Here is a 19,708-nt window from a genome sequence, read left to right on the forward strand (position 1 = left end):
TATATATATATCACACACACACATATATATATGTGTGTGTGTGTGTGTGTGTGTGTGTGTGTGTGTGCGTGCGTGCGTGCGTGTGTGTGTGTGTGTGTGTGTGTGTGTGTGTGTGTGTGTGTGTGTGTGTGTGCGTATATATCTATATCTATATATTTGTATATAGATATATATATATATATATATATATATATATATATATATATATATATATGTATGTATATATATATGTATAGATATATATATATATATATATATATATATATATATATCATCTATATATATATATATATATATATATATATATATGTATGTATCTGCATACATTGCAATGTCTTTTGGGTTTTGAATGGGATGTTCCAGTAGGGAAAAGTTCAGAGCACTATTGTGAGTTATTTCTTAGTTTTGTTAGATAACTAAAGAAGGATTTGTAGTTACCCTTTGCTTCAGTTGTTAATCTTAATTCATGTGGTACTTTGCTGGTCTTTGTAAATGTGGTACTTTGCTGGTCTTTGTAATTGCCTTCAGTTTTTTAGTGACGTTGCTAATATAATTGTGATGCTGTGAGGTTCTGGCACTATTAGGCAGTTGAAGGAATTTCTTCCTTCTGTTATACACTTTGTTTAAAGTGGCAAACCACTAGGATTTTTGAATTTATCACCACATTTGGTTTAGAATGAACTGCTAGGGAAATATGTTTATCAAAATAGGCATAAATTCATTAGTTTAGCTGGCTGGATCCTTTGGTTTGGTCAACAGGGAATTTGACTGACATTTGCTAAATCAACTGCATTTGCTCAACTATGCAGATAGTTAACAGGTGTGTGAGATCAGCATTCCCCGGATAGGGAAATATTCCCTTTCCCCCGAGATTGTGCAATCTCAGTTAGTTTACGTAATTAGCAGGGAGTGTGGGGGATGTCATTTATGTTTTTTTTTTTGGAAGTAACATTTGTATGCACCAAGAAGCAACCTCAGCACATGTGTACTAGGAAGTTGATGTTTCAGTTTTCGATGTAGTGTGGCTTACATTCAGGATGTCAACATTTGTGTTAGTCAGCTGACTGAAGGTAAATCAGCTGGCTGTGTAACCAGGGTCAACCATGGAACTGACATCAGTAAATTTAGAAATGTTTGCCTTTTTAAAGTTTTTTATGGCAGTGGTGTTATTGAATATCAAGAGAGGGGAAGTTAAACTGATCATGGCCAGACTTTAGCAATGAAGGATGTTTAATGAGGTATGATTCTGAGTCTTTTTTACATAAATGTTACATATACTGCATCTATACCTTGTTTGTTTTCTGTGTTATTATTGATAATTATCTTTATTATTGGTTCATTTGAATTGTTATTCATTACTATGTAAAAAATGCTCCTGTTAATTCTGTTTAAGCCCCCAACTGTGGATGAAATGGATCAAGTCTGATCAGTCCTCTAAAAACAATCAGCAAAGATCAATAAGTAAGTAAAATGATAGTGAATCTATAACTAAGAACACATACCGTTTTGTTGATTTATTTTTGTTTAGTTTGCATTTGTGGACCAGGATGCGATGACTGGGCCGGCTTACTATCACATAGTCGATTGCACTTCACGCAATCGACATATGTGAGAAACTTATTAAGCATAACAGTAAATGCGAGTGCTACAATGTCGAACCTTAAAATAGCAAGCATTCGCTGTTGTAAGGTTTGACATTGTGGTGCAGATCACACTATAGTGGGGATCGGGAAATGTACCCTTTCCCTCACTGTAGTGTGATCTCGGAGTTTGTATATATAAGTAGGGGGTGTCTGGGGTGCAGCCCCCCACATGGGGGTGTGCAGGAGGGCCTGTCCCCCCTGCAAAAAGTGTTTTTCAATGTTGAGTGGATGTGAGCATTTCAGTAAAGTTGACATTTTCGACATTTGACTTTGCTTTGTTCGACCTTTACTGTGTTCGGTGTTCTGATTTCTGAACATGTTGTTCAGACATCTTAACACTCATACACAGTGCATTCGATTATGTGATAGTAAACCAACTGGGCCATTCAAGACTCGTTTTCAGCACCAGGATCTGCTGACTGGGCCATACAAGACCCATTTTCAGCACCAGGATGTGCTGACTGGGCCATAGAAGACCTGTTTTCAGTACCAGGATGTACTAACTGGGCCATACAAGACTTGTTTTTAGCACCAGGATGTGCAGACTAGGCCATACAAGACTCATTTTCAGCAGCAAGATGTGCTGACTGTGTCATACAAAACCTATTTTCAGCACCTGGATGTGCTGATTGGGCCATAGAAGACCCACTTTCTGCAGTGGCCTGGAAAGAAAAGCTCTCCTTAAACATCACAGACATAATGATCCTGGGGATTCAAAAAGAACTACAGCACTCCTGCTAAGGACTGAAGTAAAAATGTCATTTTCCATGATGTACAGAATTATGATTCAGAGACACATTAGCAGCAAAAGTGAAAGCCCTTACTATTGGCTAATTTGCATGTGTCTGAATCACCACTAATTGCCTCAAGTGCAGATCAACACTTTCCTGCAGTAGTTAACAGTGGGTAGACAATGCATCGAGTTAGCAGAGGCACCCCCCCATTTACTCTGCCACATATATTTAAACACACGTGCACACACTCTCACACACACACACACACACACACACACACACACACACACACACACACACACACACACACACATACACACACACACACACACACACTGTGCCTGAACCTGTGTTGTGAGAATGCCCCTACTGTCTCCTTTTCCCTTCATTCATAAATCACAGATGATTACAGTCAGTCATTAATGGCAGTCATTACAGTTAACACTTCAAGCCGCGTTGGTGCAGCGGTAGCGTTGTTGCCTCACAGCAAGATGTTCTCCTGTTCGATTCTTGGCTGGAGTGCCTTCTGTGTGGAGTCTGCATGTCCTCCCCGCGGTCGAGGGGCATTCGAAAGACATGCATGAATGGGCATGCCTTCGTTGAAGGTTGGGCATCACGCTGGCCACTCGGCACCATAAAAATCTACTGCCAATCATTAGCGGAGCAGAGTTCCGCTGTGGCGACCCCTAACCGGGAAAAGCCAAAAAGACAAACAACAAAAACATTACAGTTAACACTTCATTTCATTCAGTAAATCCATTGTAGAGCAGAAGCTGTTCTAATCACAACCTTCCCAGCTTTTTAGGAGTAATCGTCGACATCTGTCCCTGATTTTGTCCCACCGTTAATTTTAGTTTATGTTTTGATTTTTTTGCACTATGAGGTTGAGGTGCATGCCTAACCTTCCCTTCCCTCTTGCTCTTGTGTGCCATGAATTGTTGCAAGAATTGCATAATGCCCCATAGCCTCAGCAGAAAATTAAAAAACCTTCTGCACTAACTTATCAGCTGCAGCACTGGGTCGATACTGGGCTTACTGTACAGGGGTGAAGAGTCTGAAGCCTTTTACCTGATTTTTGATACTGCCTTTTTTTAAAGTTGATATTGTTTTGTGTCTAGTAGTGGTGATACAGAGAATTAATATCGTCAATGGGACGGTGCAGGGTTGGAATCCCTTGTAGTGCCTTTAAAGCATACTATATGTACTATACTGGTATTTACTGGTTCTCAGTACTATTGTTATTTTTATTTGTAATTCAGTACCTTGTGAAACATTATACAGAGCATCTGTGGTGTCACACATTCCTCCCCGCCCCCATGCTCTCTAAGTGTTACTACACATGAGGTTATCCCTGACCTCTGGTGCCACCCAACCCATGTAGTTCGCTATCCTTGGTATATTGTGTTTTCCCAATCCAATGTTGCAGGCTTTGCTCCTAAGTCTAGGGGTGTGTGGACATATGGCAGCACCCCAACCCCGTACACACACACACGGAGCCCCCTTTGCAAATGATCACCTTCACAGACACAGTCATTCATTCAGCCACCCACCAACACACACGCAAACAGATACACATACACACACACACACACACACACACACACACACACACATTCACAAACACATAAACACACACACATGCACACAGATATGCATACACTGACACACACACACACACACACACACACACACACACACACACGCGCACACAGATAAACATACACTCACACACACACACACACACACACACACACACACACACACACACACACACACACACACCTACCTGATCTACTCCTTGCTAACCCCCCAGTGTTACTTCACAGGCAAAATTCACAGACTGACACATGCACTCAGCATGCATCCCCTGACACACACTCATGTGTACACACCCTATAACATCATCTGAACCTCATGTGTACACACCCTATAACATCATCTGAACCTCATGTGTACACACCCTATAACATCATCTGAACCTCATGTGTACACACCCTATAACATCATCTGAACCTCATGTGTACACACCCTATAACATCATCTGAACCTCATGTGTACACACCCTATAACATCATCTGAACCTCATGTGTACACACCCAATAACATCATCTGAACCTCATGTGTACACACCCTATAACATCATCTGAACCTCATGTGTACACACCCTATAACATCATCTGAACCTCATGTGTACACACCCTATAACATCATCTGAACCTCATGTGTACACACCCTATAACATCATCTGAACACTAAACTGCCCAGCACACCGATGGATGACCCCAGCCTTTTGGCCATGTCCATTACCATGAGTAACCAGGTATGGCAGTACTAAGGTACAGAGACCAGTAATGCAATGGATCACTCATCTGTGTAAATGCCTTACTGCAGGCAGTTCTGGAGGACAGCACTGGATAATTAGCATATGCTTCTTCCCCAGAATGTCTCATTAGCATGTAGTACTGATACTGAGTCAACCTACCATGCTGCTGTGTGTCTCCATGTCATAATCATGTACTCATGTACACCTTACCGTGTTATAATCATATACTCATGTACACCTCACCTTACTATGTAGTAATCATGTACTCATGCACACCTTACCATGCTGTAATCACGTACCTATGTACACCTCACCATGTTGTAATCATGTACTCATGTACACCTCACCATGTTTAATCATGTACTCATGTACACCTCACCATGTTTAATCATGTATTCATGTATGCCTTACCATGTTGTAATCATGTACTCATGTGCACCTTACCATGTTGCAATCATATACTCATGTACACCTTACCATGTTATAATCATATACTCATGTACACCTCACCTTACTATGTAGTAATCATGTACTCATGCACACCTTACCATGCTGTAATCATGTACCTATGTACACCTCACCATGTTGTAATCATATACTCATGTACACCTCACCTTGTTGTAATCATGTACTCATGTACACCTCATCATGTTTAATCATGTATTCATGTATGCCTTACCATGTTGTAATCATGTGCACCTTACCATGTTGCAATCATATACTCATGTACACCTCACCATGTTGCAATCATATGCTCATGTTTGCCTTACCATGTTGTAATCATGTACACCTCACCATGCTATAATCTTGTACTCATATACACCTTACCATGTAATCATGTACTCTTGTACACCTCACCTTACTGTGTAGTAATCATGTATTCATGTACACCTTACCATGCCGTAATCATGTACTCATGTACATCTCACCATGCTGTAATCATGTACTCATGTACACTTCACCATGTTGTAATCGTGTACTCATGTGCACCTTACCATGTTGTAATCATGTACTATTGTACACCTCACCATGCTTAATCATGTACTCATATACACCTTACTATGTAATCATGTACTAATGTACACCTCACCATGCTGTAATCATGCACTCATATACACCTTACCATGTAATCATGTACTAATGTACACCTCACCTTACTATGTAGTAATCATGTACTCATGTACACCTTACCATGATGTAATTATGTACTCATGTACACCTCACCATGCTGTAATCATGTACTCATGTACACCTTACCATGTTGTAATCATGTACTCATGTGCACCTTACCATAGTGTAATCATGTAATCTTGTACACCTCACCATGCTGTAATCATGTACTCATGTACACCTCACCATGTTGTAATAATGTACTCATGTACACCTCACCATGTTGTAATCATGTACTCATGTACACCTCACCATGTTGTATTCATGTACTCATGTACATCTCACCATGTTGTAATCATGTACTTATGTACACCTTACCATGCTGCAACCATGTACTCATGTACACTTCACCATGTTGTATTCATGTACTCATGTACGCCTTACCATGTTGTAATCATGTACTCATGTGCACCTTACCATGTTGTAATCATGTTCACCATGCTGTAATCATGTACTCGTGTACACCTCACCATGTTGCAATCATGTACTTGTACACCTTACCATGTTGTAATCATGTACTCGTACACCTCACCATGCTGTAATCATGTACTCATGTACACCTTTCCATGTTGTAATGTACTCATGTGCACGTCACCTTTTACATCTATATAATGTGTTAATCATCAGAGACATAAACAGTATTTACTAATATATAAAGTATCAGAAACATAGCAAATAGTTGAGTAAAGCATATCATACTGCAATTAGGTATGAGTTATACAAGTAGAGAAATACTACAGCACAAATAAAATAATGTGTTCTCATTTGTGGCATATCTAGAAAATAGCAGGCTACTGCATAGTCTGGAATAATGTCTGCAAACAAACACACACAACACACATAGAAAGGGACACACAAAAACACAAACACACAGAATTGCACATATACATAGAAACAGCCCCATATATAAACGTGTCCAACAATCACAGCCATGATCTTGACTGTTACTAAGCATACCTCAAATGTGAAATTTTAATCAAATGAATGAAGGGATACATAAATAACAGCAACATTTAATATCAAACACATACAGTTTGAAGCATTACAGCTCCCTTACACACACACACACACACACACACACACACACACACACACACACACACACACACTCTGGTCCTTGTATTTGCAGCTGCACTTACTTGCCTTAGTTTTTTTTTTTGTTTTTTTTTGTTCTTATGTTTGCTAACCACAGGTAGTGAGGGGTGGGAACAGCAGGCCCATGTGTAATTGCTGCTGGTGCTGCAGTTATGTTGTTAGGTCACATTTTTCCCCCACACCTACTAAGTGCACAGTGAAGAGAAGGGAAAAGACAGGTCCTTGTAACTGCTGCTACAGGTATGTTAGTTCCAGTCTATGCTATTTTTTATGCTCACTAAATGAAGTTATGTTTAGTAAGCATAAACAGCATGTGGCTTTTTTTGTTCATGGCTCACGGAATTAAATCATCATGAAACTGTGGACTTCTTTCTTATCAAGCTCTCCTCATATGTTAATACCCCATTGGAGAGCATTCTCCATTAGGAAATGATTTAATGTTCTGCCCGTTTTTTAAAATAGATTAATTCATACATGTTAATGTGAATATGATTTTGTCTGGTTATATATTAATGCACAATGAATAAAGAAATTATAGTATTAATGACTACCTTTTAGTTGAAAAGAAAGTTGTCAGGAATATAGTAAAGAACAATCTTAATAATGGTTTGCAATGAATGAGACTTTTGTTATAGCAGAAAACGTGTGAATTTAAATATGTTTGTTTTTGCATATTACAAATATTTAAATATGCATATACAAGTTTTTTTTTTATATTTGACATTGTATATATACTATGATTCAATAAAATACCGATAGTTAATGGAAAGAGGAAATAAAGACATATGAAATCAGAAAAAATGGTATGAGAATATTTTGAAACAATTTCATACTGTTCGAAGTTAGCAAAACCTTGATTAAAATAACAAAAAATGTGCATTGAATAGAAAGAAATTGGGTAGGACAGGAGTCAAACATGTGGGATTTTTTTTTGTGGAAGTTACCTCCTTAAGAATATGCATATTACAGAAGAAATGAACTATAAATCAAAACAAGGGAGAACATCATATTCACATCTAACTAATTGAATTTTTGATTTTTTTGAGTGCAACATAATAAAGGGATTCTGTGAATCAAGGTTTTGAATATAATAAGTTAAAAGGTTTTAAGAGGAAAATGAATTGATGGATATTGCAATTATATGTCAGTGGAAGAAAGTATTAGGATTGACAGGATTGTAAGACTAGTGAGAGTATGGAAAGGAAGATGTGAAGAAGCACTTTGCAAGAAAAACTTGGAAAGAAATAACTGAGTAAGTTCTAAAACAAATGTATGTAAAGTATATGTAATTAACACAGTGCAGGTGACAGAAATTGGTTTTGGAACAATAATGTAAGTATTTGACAAAGTAAATGTAATAAGTGTTGAAGTTTTGATTTGCTTAATGAGGTATCCTTACTATTTCGATAAGGATTATGGGATATTTTAGACCCAACTGAGGTTTTATATATCACCCAAAGAATGGCACTCTCAAGAGTGGAGCACCCTTTTGTGTCTCAGAGTCAGTACTGGAAAATAATATTACATACCTGGTTTGTAAATGTAACCTCCAGCCCTCTGTTCTTCCAGCGTTAGAAGCAAATAAAAAGCTGCCCTTTGGGACACTAACACTGCTTGGTCCTGCAATATTCTGCAGCCGTGAGAATCTCTTGTCATTCTGTTATCATGTCTGACTCCAAACTAATAGAGCATCATTTATTTATGAATGTATTTACTTAATGCTTTTAACCAGGTAAGTGGGCTGATCTGAGGACCCCTTTCAGCCAAAATCCAGGCCAAATGAGCAAGACACTACAAAAAACATTTGCAAAGTATTCAATTCCAAATATACAAAAACACTGAGATAATGATCAGTCACAAGATCATAGGAGTCCGAGGCAAATGAGCCGTGAGGCCATTTCTGTCGTACCAGCGCCAACCTCTAGGGTTTGCCTCTCTTTTCAAGGAAGACCATCATACCGTGGTTGAATTTATGAACAGCCATCCAGTTGTCCAGCTCCTTTTTAAAGGCAGATGGTGTTACACTGCTTTGGAGTTTGTCCTGTGTAACATATTTGCCTATCTTGCCTAGGTCATGGCTGAAAAAAGTCCTTGGACCATTCCACTTAGCTAGTTAACAAACATTTAATAAATAAATAAATGATGCTCTATCAGTCTGTGGTTTATCTTTGAGGAGAGAATGACAAGAGATTCTTACAGTTGTTGAATATTGCAGGAAAAGTCAGTTATTGTGGATCAGAGTTTGTAGAATCTCATTGCATGAGACAAAGTGTACAATGAGGTAAGCAGATTTAGACATTTTACAAGGTGTATGAAATACAAAATACACAAAAATGAAACTGGAAAAATAACTCAGAGAAAGAATTGATAAAACATTTTTGTTTAATACAATAAACACAAAAAAAAGAAAAGAAAAAAAAAAGAAAAAATATCTAGTCCGTAATAATTGGAAAATTGTATCTGGTTGTCCAGAAGTATTTTCTAAGATGGTAACAGTACCTAAGTTTATTAATAAAAGAAATATCTATTTTGGACAGATTTTTAAGAATGGTGAAAATTCTGTTGCTGTTTTAGTTAAAAAAGTGGGACTTATAAATGTCACACTTGTAAAATGTGTAGATATATACCAAAGTATTAACATTTATCGTGCAAATACTGATAGAAGAACTAAGCATTTTATGTTTGTCCACATGTGTGGTCTATATGGCTGTCTGTTTGAAATGTAATTCTATGTATGAAAGATAAACAATTTTAAAAATTGCATTTATGCATGAACTATGAATGATATTAAAAATAAAAAGGGATAGTAATGCGCTTCGCTATATGCTGCAAATATTTCAGTACATTTTTGTTTTATATTTTAGATTTTGTATCTAAATATTTAAGAGGTGGAAGCAGAGAATATGAATTAAATTATAGTGAGTATAAATGGCAAATTATATTAGATGCAAGCAGTAAAAAAGGGTTTGGACTCTACTGTTAATTTTAAATATTTTGTAAAAAGGTTATAAAGTCATTTTTTTCATATGATTAGGCTCATATAACTACTTAGTTATTTAAATTGTTAACATGAAGTAGTGTTTAGATCTGATGAAGTCTGTTTAAAGCCATGTGCAGTAAGACAAAAGTACTTCTCTGTTGTTTATTTCATTAAACATAAATGTTTTATCTATATCCATAGAGGTGCAGCTGTACTGAAGTTAGCTGCTCAGGGGCTTGCTGCATACATGCAGCTGCACATAAACATAACCTTAACAAGGATACTTGACAGGTTCCTGCCACCAGTTGAACCATACACACATTTATTGACAAGCACAGGATAACTAGCTAGTTTACCTATGTGGTGATCTTGCTTGCAGCTGGAACAGGCACTTGTGCCCAGTAAGAGTATTTGTTTACTAAATACAGTAAGTAACTTTATAAAATTATAATAATATATTGTATCATAAGCATTTTTACTGTTTCTTCATATTGCCTGTTTGATATTGTTTAATTCTGCAGATTTATTCAAAGTAATAGTAATGAAACTGCATCCGCTACAAATTTGGTTTATGGGATATGTTGCTATTGGGCGGACACAGTGGTGCAGCTGTTAGCGTTCCCGCCTCACAGCAAGAGGTTCTCTGGTTTGATCCTCAGCTGGGGTGCCTTCTGTGTGGAGTCTGCATGTCTTCGCTGTGGTTGTGTGGGTTTCCTCCAGGTGCTAGGGTTTCCTCCCACATCCCAAAGACATGCTGTAGGTGGTTGGACACTCTAAATTGGCCCTAGGTGTGAGTGTGTGCGTGTGTGCGCCTTCTTTGGAAGGTTGGGTGCCAGGCTGGCAACTCGACACTGTAAAACTCCACTGCCAATCATGAGCAGACAGGTGATCCGCTGTGGCGAACCCTAACCGGGAAAAGCTGAAAGAAGAAGAAGGATATGTTGCTATCAGTAAGAGAGGAGTGTACTATGCGCAGGGGGTTTATGAGATATGTTACTGTCAGTAGGAGAGGAGCATACTATGTACAGGGGGTTTATGAGATATATTGCTATCAGTAAGAGAGGAGTGTACTATGTACAGGGGGTTTATGAGATATGTTACTGTCAGTAGGAGAGGAGTGTACTATGTACAGGGGGTTTATGAGATATGTTACTGTCAGTAGGAGAGGAGTGTACTATGTACAGGGGGTTTATGAGATATGTTACTGTCAGTAGGAGAGGAGCATACTATGTACAGGGGGTTTATGAGATATGTTACTGTCAGTAGGAGAGGAGTGTACTATGTACAGGGGGTTTATGAGATATGTTACTGTCAGTAGGAGAGGAGTGTACTATGTACAGGAGGTTTATGAGATATGTTACTGTCAGTAGGAGAGGAGTGTACTATGTACAGGGGGTTTATGAGATATGTTACTGTCAGTAGGAGAGGAGTGTACTATGTACAGGGGGTTTATGAGATATGTTACTGTCAGTAGGAGAGGAGTGTACTATGTACAGGGGGTTTATGAGATATGTTACTGTCAGTAGGAGAGGAGCGTACTATGTACAGGGGGTTTATGAGATATGTTACTGTCAGTAGGAGAGGAGTGTACTATGTACAGGGGGTTTATGAGATATGTTACTGTCAGTAGGAGAGGAGCGTACTATGTACAGGGGGTTTATGAGATATGTTACTGTCAGTAGGAGAGGAGTGTACTATGTACAGGGGGTTTATGAGATATGTTACTGTCAGTAGGAGAGGAGTGTACTATGTACAGGGGGTTTATGAGATATGTTACTGTCAGTAGGAGAGGAGCATACTATGTACAGGGGGTTTATGAGATATGTTGCTGTCAGTAGGAGAGGAGTGTACTATTTGCAGGGGGTTTATGAGATATGTTACTGTCAGTAGGAGAGGAGTGTACTATGTACAGGGGGTTTATGAGATATGTTGCTGTCAGCAGGAGAGGAGCGTACTATGTACAGGGGGTTTATGAGATATGTTACTGTCAGTAGGAGAGGAGTGTACTATGTACAGGGGGTTTATGAGATATGTTACTGTCAGTAGGAGAGGAGTGTACTATGTACAGGGGGTTTATGAGATATGTTGCTGTCAGCAGGAGAGGAGCGTACTATGTACAGGGGGTTTATGAGATATGTTACTGTCAGTAGGAGAGGAGTGTACTATGTACAGGGGTTTATGAGATATGTTACTGTCAGTAGGAGAGGAGTGTACTATGTACAGGGGTTTATGAGATATGTTACTGTCAGTAGGAGAGGAGTGTACTATGTACAGGGGGTTTATGAGATATGTTACTGTCAGTAGGAGAGGAGCGTACTATGTACAGGGGGTTTATGAGATATGTTGCTGTCAGTAGGAGAGGAGTGTACTATGTACAGGGGGTTTATGAGATATGTTACTGTCAGTAGGAGAGGAGTGTACTATGTACAGGGGGTTTATGAGATATGTTACTGTCAGTAGGAGAGGAGTGTACTATGTACAGGGGGTTTATGAGATATGTTACTGTCAGTAGGAGAGGAGTGTACTATGTACAGGGGGTTTATGAGATATGTTACTGTCAGTAGGAGAGGAGCATACTATGTACAGGGGGTTTATGAGATATGTTACTGTCAGTAGGAGAGGAGTGTACTATGTACAGGGGGTTTATGAGATATGTTACTGTCAGTAGGAGAGGAGTGTACTATGTACAGGGGGTTTATGAGATATGTTACTGTCAGTAGGAGAGGAGTGTACTATGTACAGGGGGTTTATGAGATATGTTACTGTCAGTAGGAGAGGAGCATACTATGTACAGGGGGTTTATGAGATATGTTACTGTCAGTAGGAGAGGAGTGTACTATGTACAGGGGGTTTATGAGATATGTTACTGTCAGTAGGAGAGGAGTGTACTATGTACAGGGGGTTTATGAGATATGTTGCTGTCAGCAGGAGAGGAGCATACTATGTACAGGGGGTTTATGAGATATGTTGCTGTCAGTAGGAGAGGAGCGTACTATGTACAGGGGGTTTATGAGATATGTTACTGTCAGTAGGAGAGGAGTGTACTATGTACAGGGGGTTTATGAGATATGTTGCTGTCAGTAGGAGAGGAGCATATGATGTGCAGGGGAGGTGATGGTTACTACAGATCTCTGATAGTAATAACTGCAATTTTTTTTTCCACAGAGTGCAAGACAATGGTGTTGTTCAACATTTCACCTTTGTACTCACAGACCTGGAGGGTAACCAGAGGTTTGGATTTTGTCGTCTTACAATGGGGTGTAAGTCATGTATCTGTATCCTAAGGTAAGTGAGACAACTCATGGCAGAATGTACCACTGATGCAGCAAACTATGGGGAACTGATGTGCTGTGGAAAACAATAAGGTCAAAAAACAACTTGAGTATAGCTGTTAGAGAGAAACGTTATTCTGTCATAATGAAATGGTGAGTGGGAGAACAACAGCTCTACTGTTGTAATGAAATAATGCAGTGGGGAGAGGGAGGAACAAAGCTAAACACAGTTCTGTCGTAGTGAACTTATTGGGAAAGACACTTAGAAAAATACAGCTCAGTCATGCTAAAACAGTTTGACTGGGGAAAGGTATATATAGCTCCATAGTACTGAAGCAGTTCATTGTGGGATGTGAAGTAGGCAAGAAACATATACAGATGAAACTCTGTCATACTGAAACACAGCATGGTGGAAAAGACAGGTATAGATGTCCTGCTATATCACTGTTGAAGTGTTTTATACTACAGGGATCTCCTACCTAGGATAGCCTGACATTTGGCTAGTATACCAAAGCCTTATGATCTTATATGTGCTATACATCACACCTGTGCTTCCCACACAGGAGGTAGGGCATAAAGGTGACAGCTGTAGTTACCCAGTACTTCTTTGCCGCCAGTCCAAATGCTATTATGGCTTGTCGGTCTGAATGTCTTGTTGCTGTGCTGAATACCCAGCCATCAGATAAGTGCTCCTTTGGGGTCATTTTATCTTTCCTGTAGTTTTGTATTTTATTTTACTTACCTAGAGTTCATGTCATCCAAGAAGGGAAAATGTCAGTGTGGGAGGCAGATTCTCCATAAGGATCATCACAAACAGTGTCTCTTTTGTTTGGATGTTTCCTACAACCATACCTCTTGTAGTATCTGTAAGGCATTTGTGCTTAAGACACTCAGATGCCATTTGTCTTCCCTGGCCATTTAGCTTGAAAACCAGTGGCTTAAACAGTTAGCTCATAGTTACATGGTAGAACCCATTAAACTTGAGGTACTCCCACTAGGTAAGAAGAAGAAATCTTGGATGAATTCTTTAGCTTTTTAGCCTCCACCAGATGTCCCTCTAGAAGTGGTTGATAGTTCTGTAGGCTGTATGGTGTCCACATTGGACTCCTCTGCCACAACCCCATTAGAGGCTGGCATGGATCCATCTTTTTGCATGTCATCTGAAACTTTGCAAGCATATGATCTGGACATCGAGGGAGAACTGCGGTTGATTATCCCAAAGGGTCCTAAAGGAATTCCACACATATTGGTCCAGGTACTGTTAATGAATCTTTCCAAGGGTTAGAACCTCTGGAATTTGTTGTGATTTATGTCCCTTCCATGAAAAGATAAAAGATGAATCATGTTTTGGTCCATCCTAAGGATCCTCAAAGAGAATAGCAAGAGTTTACTCAGGGCTTGTTTTCCTGCCTAGATGGCCCTTAACCTTCCTCAAGGGGTTTTGGTGCATCCTCCTTCATGGACCTCTACCCCTTCTAATTAGCCTAGAGAACTGGATTCCTCAGATGAGGATTCAGAGTCTGATGAGTGGTCCTTGTCTTATTCTTCACAGACTCCTTCAGCTTTGTCTTATGGTTCTGATAAGGAGAAGTGAATTAGTCCTGAGTCTCCTTTTGAGGAATTGTCTTTTGGGGACACAATTGCTAGGGTGATGGAATACTTTAAGTGGAATCCCAAGTGTCTGATATTATGAGTTGCTTCAGGTGGATACTCCTAAACCCTCTGCAGGTCTCCCTGTATTGGCTGTCTTGTTAGATGCTTTCAATGCTGCTTCCGAGTTACCTGATTCTCAGCCTCCTGCTCCTAAGAAACCAGATAGGTTCTATAAGGTCATCAAGGATTGTAAGCTTTTATTTAAATGTCCTTCTACTGATCCTGTTGTGGTGTCAGTCTCTTTTGACAAACCTTCCAAACTCTTACCCTCTTCCAAACTTTTGCCTTCTAATAAGAATAGCAGGGCAATGGAGAGGATTGATAAGAAAGTTTACACTGCTTCTACTTTGGCCTTTAGGGCTATTAATTACCAGACCCATGTAACCGGGTGTGATTATATGAGGTATTGCCAGCTATGCCAAGAGAGGTAGGTTAGTGAATGTGTAACATATGCCAGCACAGCTAGCTGCAAGTTTGTAAAGAATTATGTATCATTCGTATATCAAACTGATTTGTGCAGATGCTTGGGTTGAAAATGTATTTGTAAAGCTGCTTGTGTTAAAAATGTACAAACAGTGTGTCCTGCTGGACAGAGGAAGAAATATTCATGTATTATTGTAACTGTTGAAATGTATATATTGTAACAAAGGATACTGAAAGAGAAGGGGTTAATCTCAGTCCAGCTAACTTTGAAAATAGTTTAAAATGAAATTACCTGGCTGAGGCCATAACGATTGTATCTTACAGTTCTCAGTGCAGCCAGAGACAACAAGTATGTACTGAGAACCTTTCTGTATTGTCTTTGGGATGAACTAATTGCTACTCTGGAAGGGTGGAGGTTTGAAGTTGTTTTATGATTTCCAGAAGCTGCAACAGATCTTAGCAAGGTCTATGTTGTGTATATTATTGACATGTATGTGCTAAATCCTGGCAGCTTCTAGCCAAGGGGGTAGCATGGGAACCAGAAGTCAGATGACCAGATGTATGTGTCATTCTGTAATCCATCATTAAAAATGATATTTTAATACTAAGTGATACTGAAGTCTCAGAGCAATCTGTTTTTAGAACCTGACAAGGAAGAAACCCTCACCTACTTCATCTTGCCTTGCTTTAGTAAGTGAACCAGAGAATAGTAATTCTTTAGATCAGTCAGGAAAATATAGTGAGATTAGTTAAGTACTATTTTTCTGTATCTGTGTGAATCTGTTCATCTGAGTTATTTTAATACTTCCTGTGATTGAAACTGTGGTGTTTATTGTAAATCGATATTTAGTATTTTCAATTTTTTTATTATTTATTATTAAATATATTTAAACATTTCATTGTGACTGGTCCTTTAGAGAATATTTTAAACTTTGAGAGGACTTATATCTATTTGGTGACACTGTAGCCACTCCTGAAAGCCTTACTGCATTGGCCAAACACTATCATTTTTATTAATATTAATTTCACTGCCTTAGAATGTGAGTGTGTGCGCGCGCGCGCACGCGTGTGTGTGTGTGTGTGTGTGTGTGTGTGTGTGTGTGTGTGTGTGTGTGTGTGTGTGTGTGTGTGTGTGTGTGTCAGCTGCTTGGAGCAGGAACAACGAGCACTGGGTTCACAGGGAGAGTGGTGGAGGACTTGGCTTGGACACTCGGCTGAGGACTCAGCTCTATCGCTGTGCCAGTGGGGAGTTTTGTTGGGGAATCTGGAGAGAGAGGGAAAAAACAGTCCCCAGACTGAGTGTGTTCCCTGTGTGCTCTTGAGGAAAAGTGTGCTTGATGCAGACAGTTGCATCTGGAAATACTGGGTGTATCCATTTTTGTTCCAAATGAATGTCCCTCCCCAGTATCAGTGGTGAGGATTCAGGCTCCTTGGTTACTGGCCCAGAGAGGGGATGTCACACCAGGTATGCTCTGGCCTGTTAGGTTTGTCAGGTTATTTCTGACTTCCCTGATTCTGAAGACAAATCTTCTACCTATCTATTTTAGGTACTGCATCTCAAATGGCTCTGCACTCTATCAAGTGTAACTATGATGCTATTGATGCCTCTTCCAGGGATGCGGCTTTTGGGTCTGTCATGAGGCATTATTTTTGGCTTCATCTCCAGTCTTTGCCTGAAGACATTAAGGCAAAGTTATTGGATGCTCCTTTGGATAATACACCTCTTTTTTGGGGAAATGCTTCTTTTTGCCAGACTGCATATATGGAAGCTACAGTGGTACCTCAAGTCAGAGTTGCTGCAGCATCGTCACCCCCTGGATCTCAGTGTACCTCTCCTTCCCACTCTAAAGAAGGAATATGAGTGGTGGATGCAACAGTTCAACCCCAGCCTGCCCTTTCAGCCTCCAGTCCCTTCTCATGAACTGCTCACCAATTCCTCAGACATGGGGTGGGGTGGGGGGGGGCTTCAGGTAGCCGCCTGAAAGTTCATAATCTGTGCCCCCCCATCATATGTCAAGCCATATCAACATCAAAGAGATGAGAGCTCTGATTCTGGCCCTTCAGGCTTTTCACCCAATGTCTCTCCAAGCCCCTTGAAGGTGTACACAAACAACACTACAAGCAGGGAGGTACAAAATCTTGCATCTTCTGCAGGATGGCTCTTCAGGCCTGGGAGGTGGGTCTCAGTTGTCAGGCAACTCTTCGGGCAGTATACATTTCTTCAGAGCACAATCTGATGGCAGAATCTCTGAGCAGGTCCAAAACACAGGTTTACAAATTGATGCTTCACAGAGATGTGTTTCTAGACATTGTCCATCGGTGGGGTATTCCTCAGGTAGATCTTTTTGCCTCCTCTCTAAACTGGCAGCTCTGTTTCCTGTTCCAGAGTGCCATGCCATCTGGCATGGAAGAAGGATGCTCTTTCTTTTTCTTGGAAGGGGATGTTTCTCTATGCCTTCCCTCCTCTTCCTGTCATTCCAAGAGTCCTGCAGAAGATTCAGCTGGACCCCCAAAAATCTTGCTAGTGACTCCCTTTTGGCCAGGACAGTACTGCTTCCTGCTCTTAATGCATCTGGCCAGGGGCAATCACCACAAGTTACCTCACCAGTTGGACTGCCTCACAAAGGACAAGGGGCCTGTCTTCCATCCTCACTTGTCCCTGTGGGTGATAGGGTTTTGATCCCTTTCAGGCACCTCGTTTCAAAGGATATGCTTAGGGTTTTACAGGAGGAAAGGAAACCTGCAACCAGAAAATTTTCTCACTTGCCATGCTTGTAACCAGGACCTTTTTTCAGTGGGGGACCCTTTACTCCTTTAATATTTGTGTGAGTTGCTCCAGTCTGGCTTGGTCTATTCTGTGAAGGCCCATGTGTCAGCCATTTCTGCTTATCTGCCCTTAAATCCTCCCTTGGCTTCCAGTTCCATGATCTACATGCTAATCTGTCCCTATATTCTCCAGACTTAGTACTACTGACAGAAACTTAGCTTAAACCTGGCACACCCAATAATGAAATTTCAGGACCAGGCTATAAAATACTACGTAACGATCCTACATGTAAAAAAGGAGGTAGCATAGCCTTACTATTTAAAAGTCTACTAAATGTAGAAATCTGGGATATACACCCACCTACACTAGGTAATGCAGGAATCCTACTTGCAAAACAAAAAATCAGCCCCAGAAAAATCTGTCAATATAATTGGTTGCTATATACCACCAGGCAACAACATACCCACACTGGACACCCTACTTGAATGGGCCTCTGAGTTCCTCTAACATGAAACCTTTATCGTAGGAGACTTCAGTATTGACCGGTTAATCTGTAACTCCAACTCTGTTACCAACTTCACCAACCTCCATGGATTCTCTCAGCTCATACAGACTCCCACTAAAATCGACAAATCAACTGAAAGACATTCAATACTTGACTGGATCCTAACAAACAGAGCATCTCTTATCTGCCAATCAGGACAGCCTGTGTGACCATTTACCTACCTATGTAATAAGATATCGCACATATCAGGAAAAAAACACCAATTACCAAACAATCAGAAACAAAAAGGAATTCATTCCATGTAACTTTATTAATACTCTCAAAGCCTGTAACTGGACTCCTGTCAAAAACCTCAGCCTTGATGAAGCAGTCCAATACTTTAACACTACCTTCCTCAACATCTTAAACTCTCAAGCTCCTCCCAGAACTATACAAATAAAATATAATTGTGCATCCTGAATGAGCAAAGCCACTAGATCTCTCTTGAAAGCTAGAGATAAAGTCTGGACTCACTGGCACAGAACCGAATCCCTTACTCACAAGCAGGCATGTCTTGAACTCTGAAACAAGGCAAAGAAATCTGTCAAAACTGATAAAATTACCTACTACCACACAATGCAAAGCAGATATTACAGTAACCACCAGAAATTCGGGTCTATAGTATAACACCAAAAGTGCATATGTGTGACTACATAAAAGTCGACACATAATGCACAAAACCTGAAAATAGCGAATGGCCACGTAATCTAATTTTTCCCTAAGGGAAAAAAAGTACGTGGCCCCCCCCACACCCCCTAACTAAATATACCAACTCTGAAATTGCACTATAGGGAAGGAAAGGGCAACTCCTTGAAGTTGGCTATCTCCTTGCACTATGACATATTCACTGAATCGCTTAAATGCGATTCGATGAATATGTGTCGTTGTTTCCGTATTCGCTCAGAAGCCTTTTCATGCTTCTGATATAGACCCAAAATATTCTGGTCAACCATTGACAACATTCTCCTGTCTGGTAAATCTAGTCCCCCCCTCAACCATAATGGATACCTCACTCAGTGTTGCCACACATTTTAACAAATTCCTCACAGAATCCATTTTGGCACTTGCAACTTTCAAAGCTCCCCATCTCCCAAGCAACTATCC

General features: G+C 40.0%; 1 protein-coding gene across 3 annotated transcripts in view; it reads left to right on the plus strand.

Annotated features, from left to right (window-relative positions):
• LOC122790092 (DENN domain-containing protein 1B-like) overlaps positions 1 to 19,708 on the plus strand; it is a 1,285,568-nt gene that overhangs the window by 702,956 nt on the left and 562,904 nt on the right. For all 3 annotated transcript variants that reach the window (XM_044057656.1, XM_044057657.1, XM_044057658.1), the window contains exon 5: positions 13,111 to 13,230. In XM_044057656.1, the coding sequence (XP_043913591.1) occupies positions 13,111 to 13,230 (120 nt within the window). The remainder of the gene's footprint in view (positions 1 to 13,110; positions 13,231 to 19,708) is intronic.

The sequence above is a fragment of the Protopterus annectens genome, chromosome 15.part0, assembly GCF_019279795.1.
Source record: "Protopterus annectens isolate FY-2018-M chromosome 15.part0, PAN1.0, whole genome shotgun sequence".
Classification (NCBI taxonomy): Eukaryota; Metazoa; Chordata; order Ceratodontiformes; family Protopteridae; genus Protopterus; species Protopterus annectens.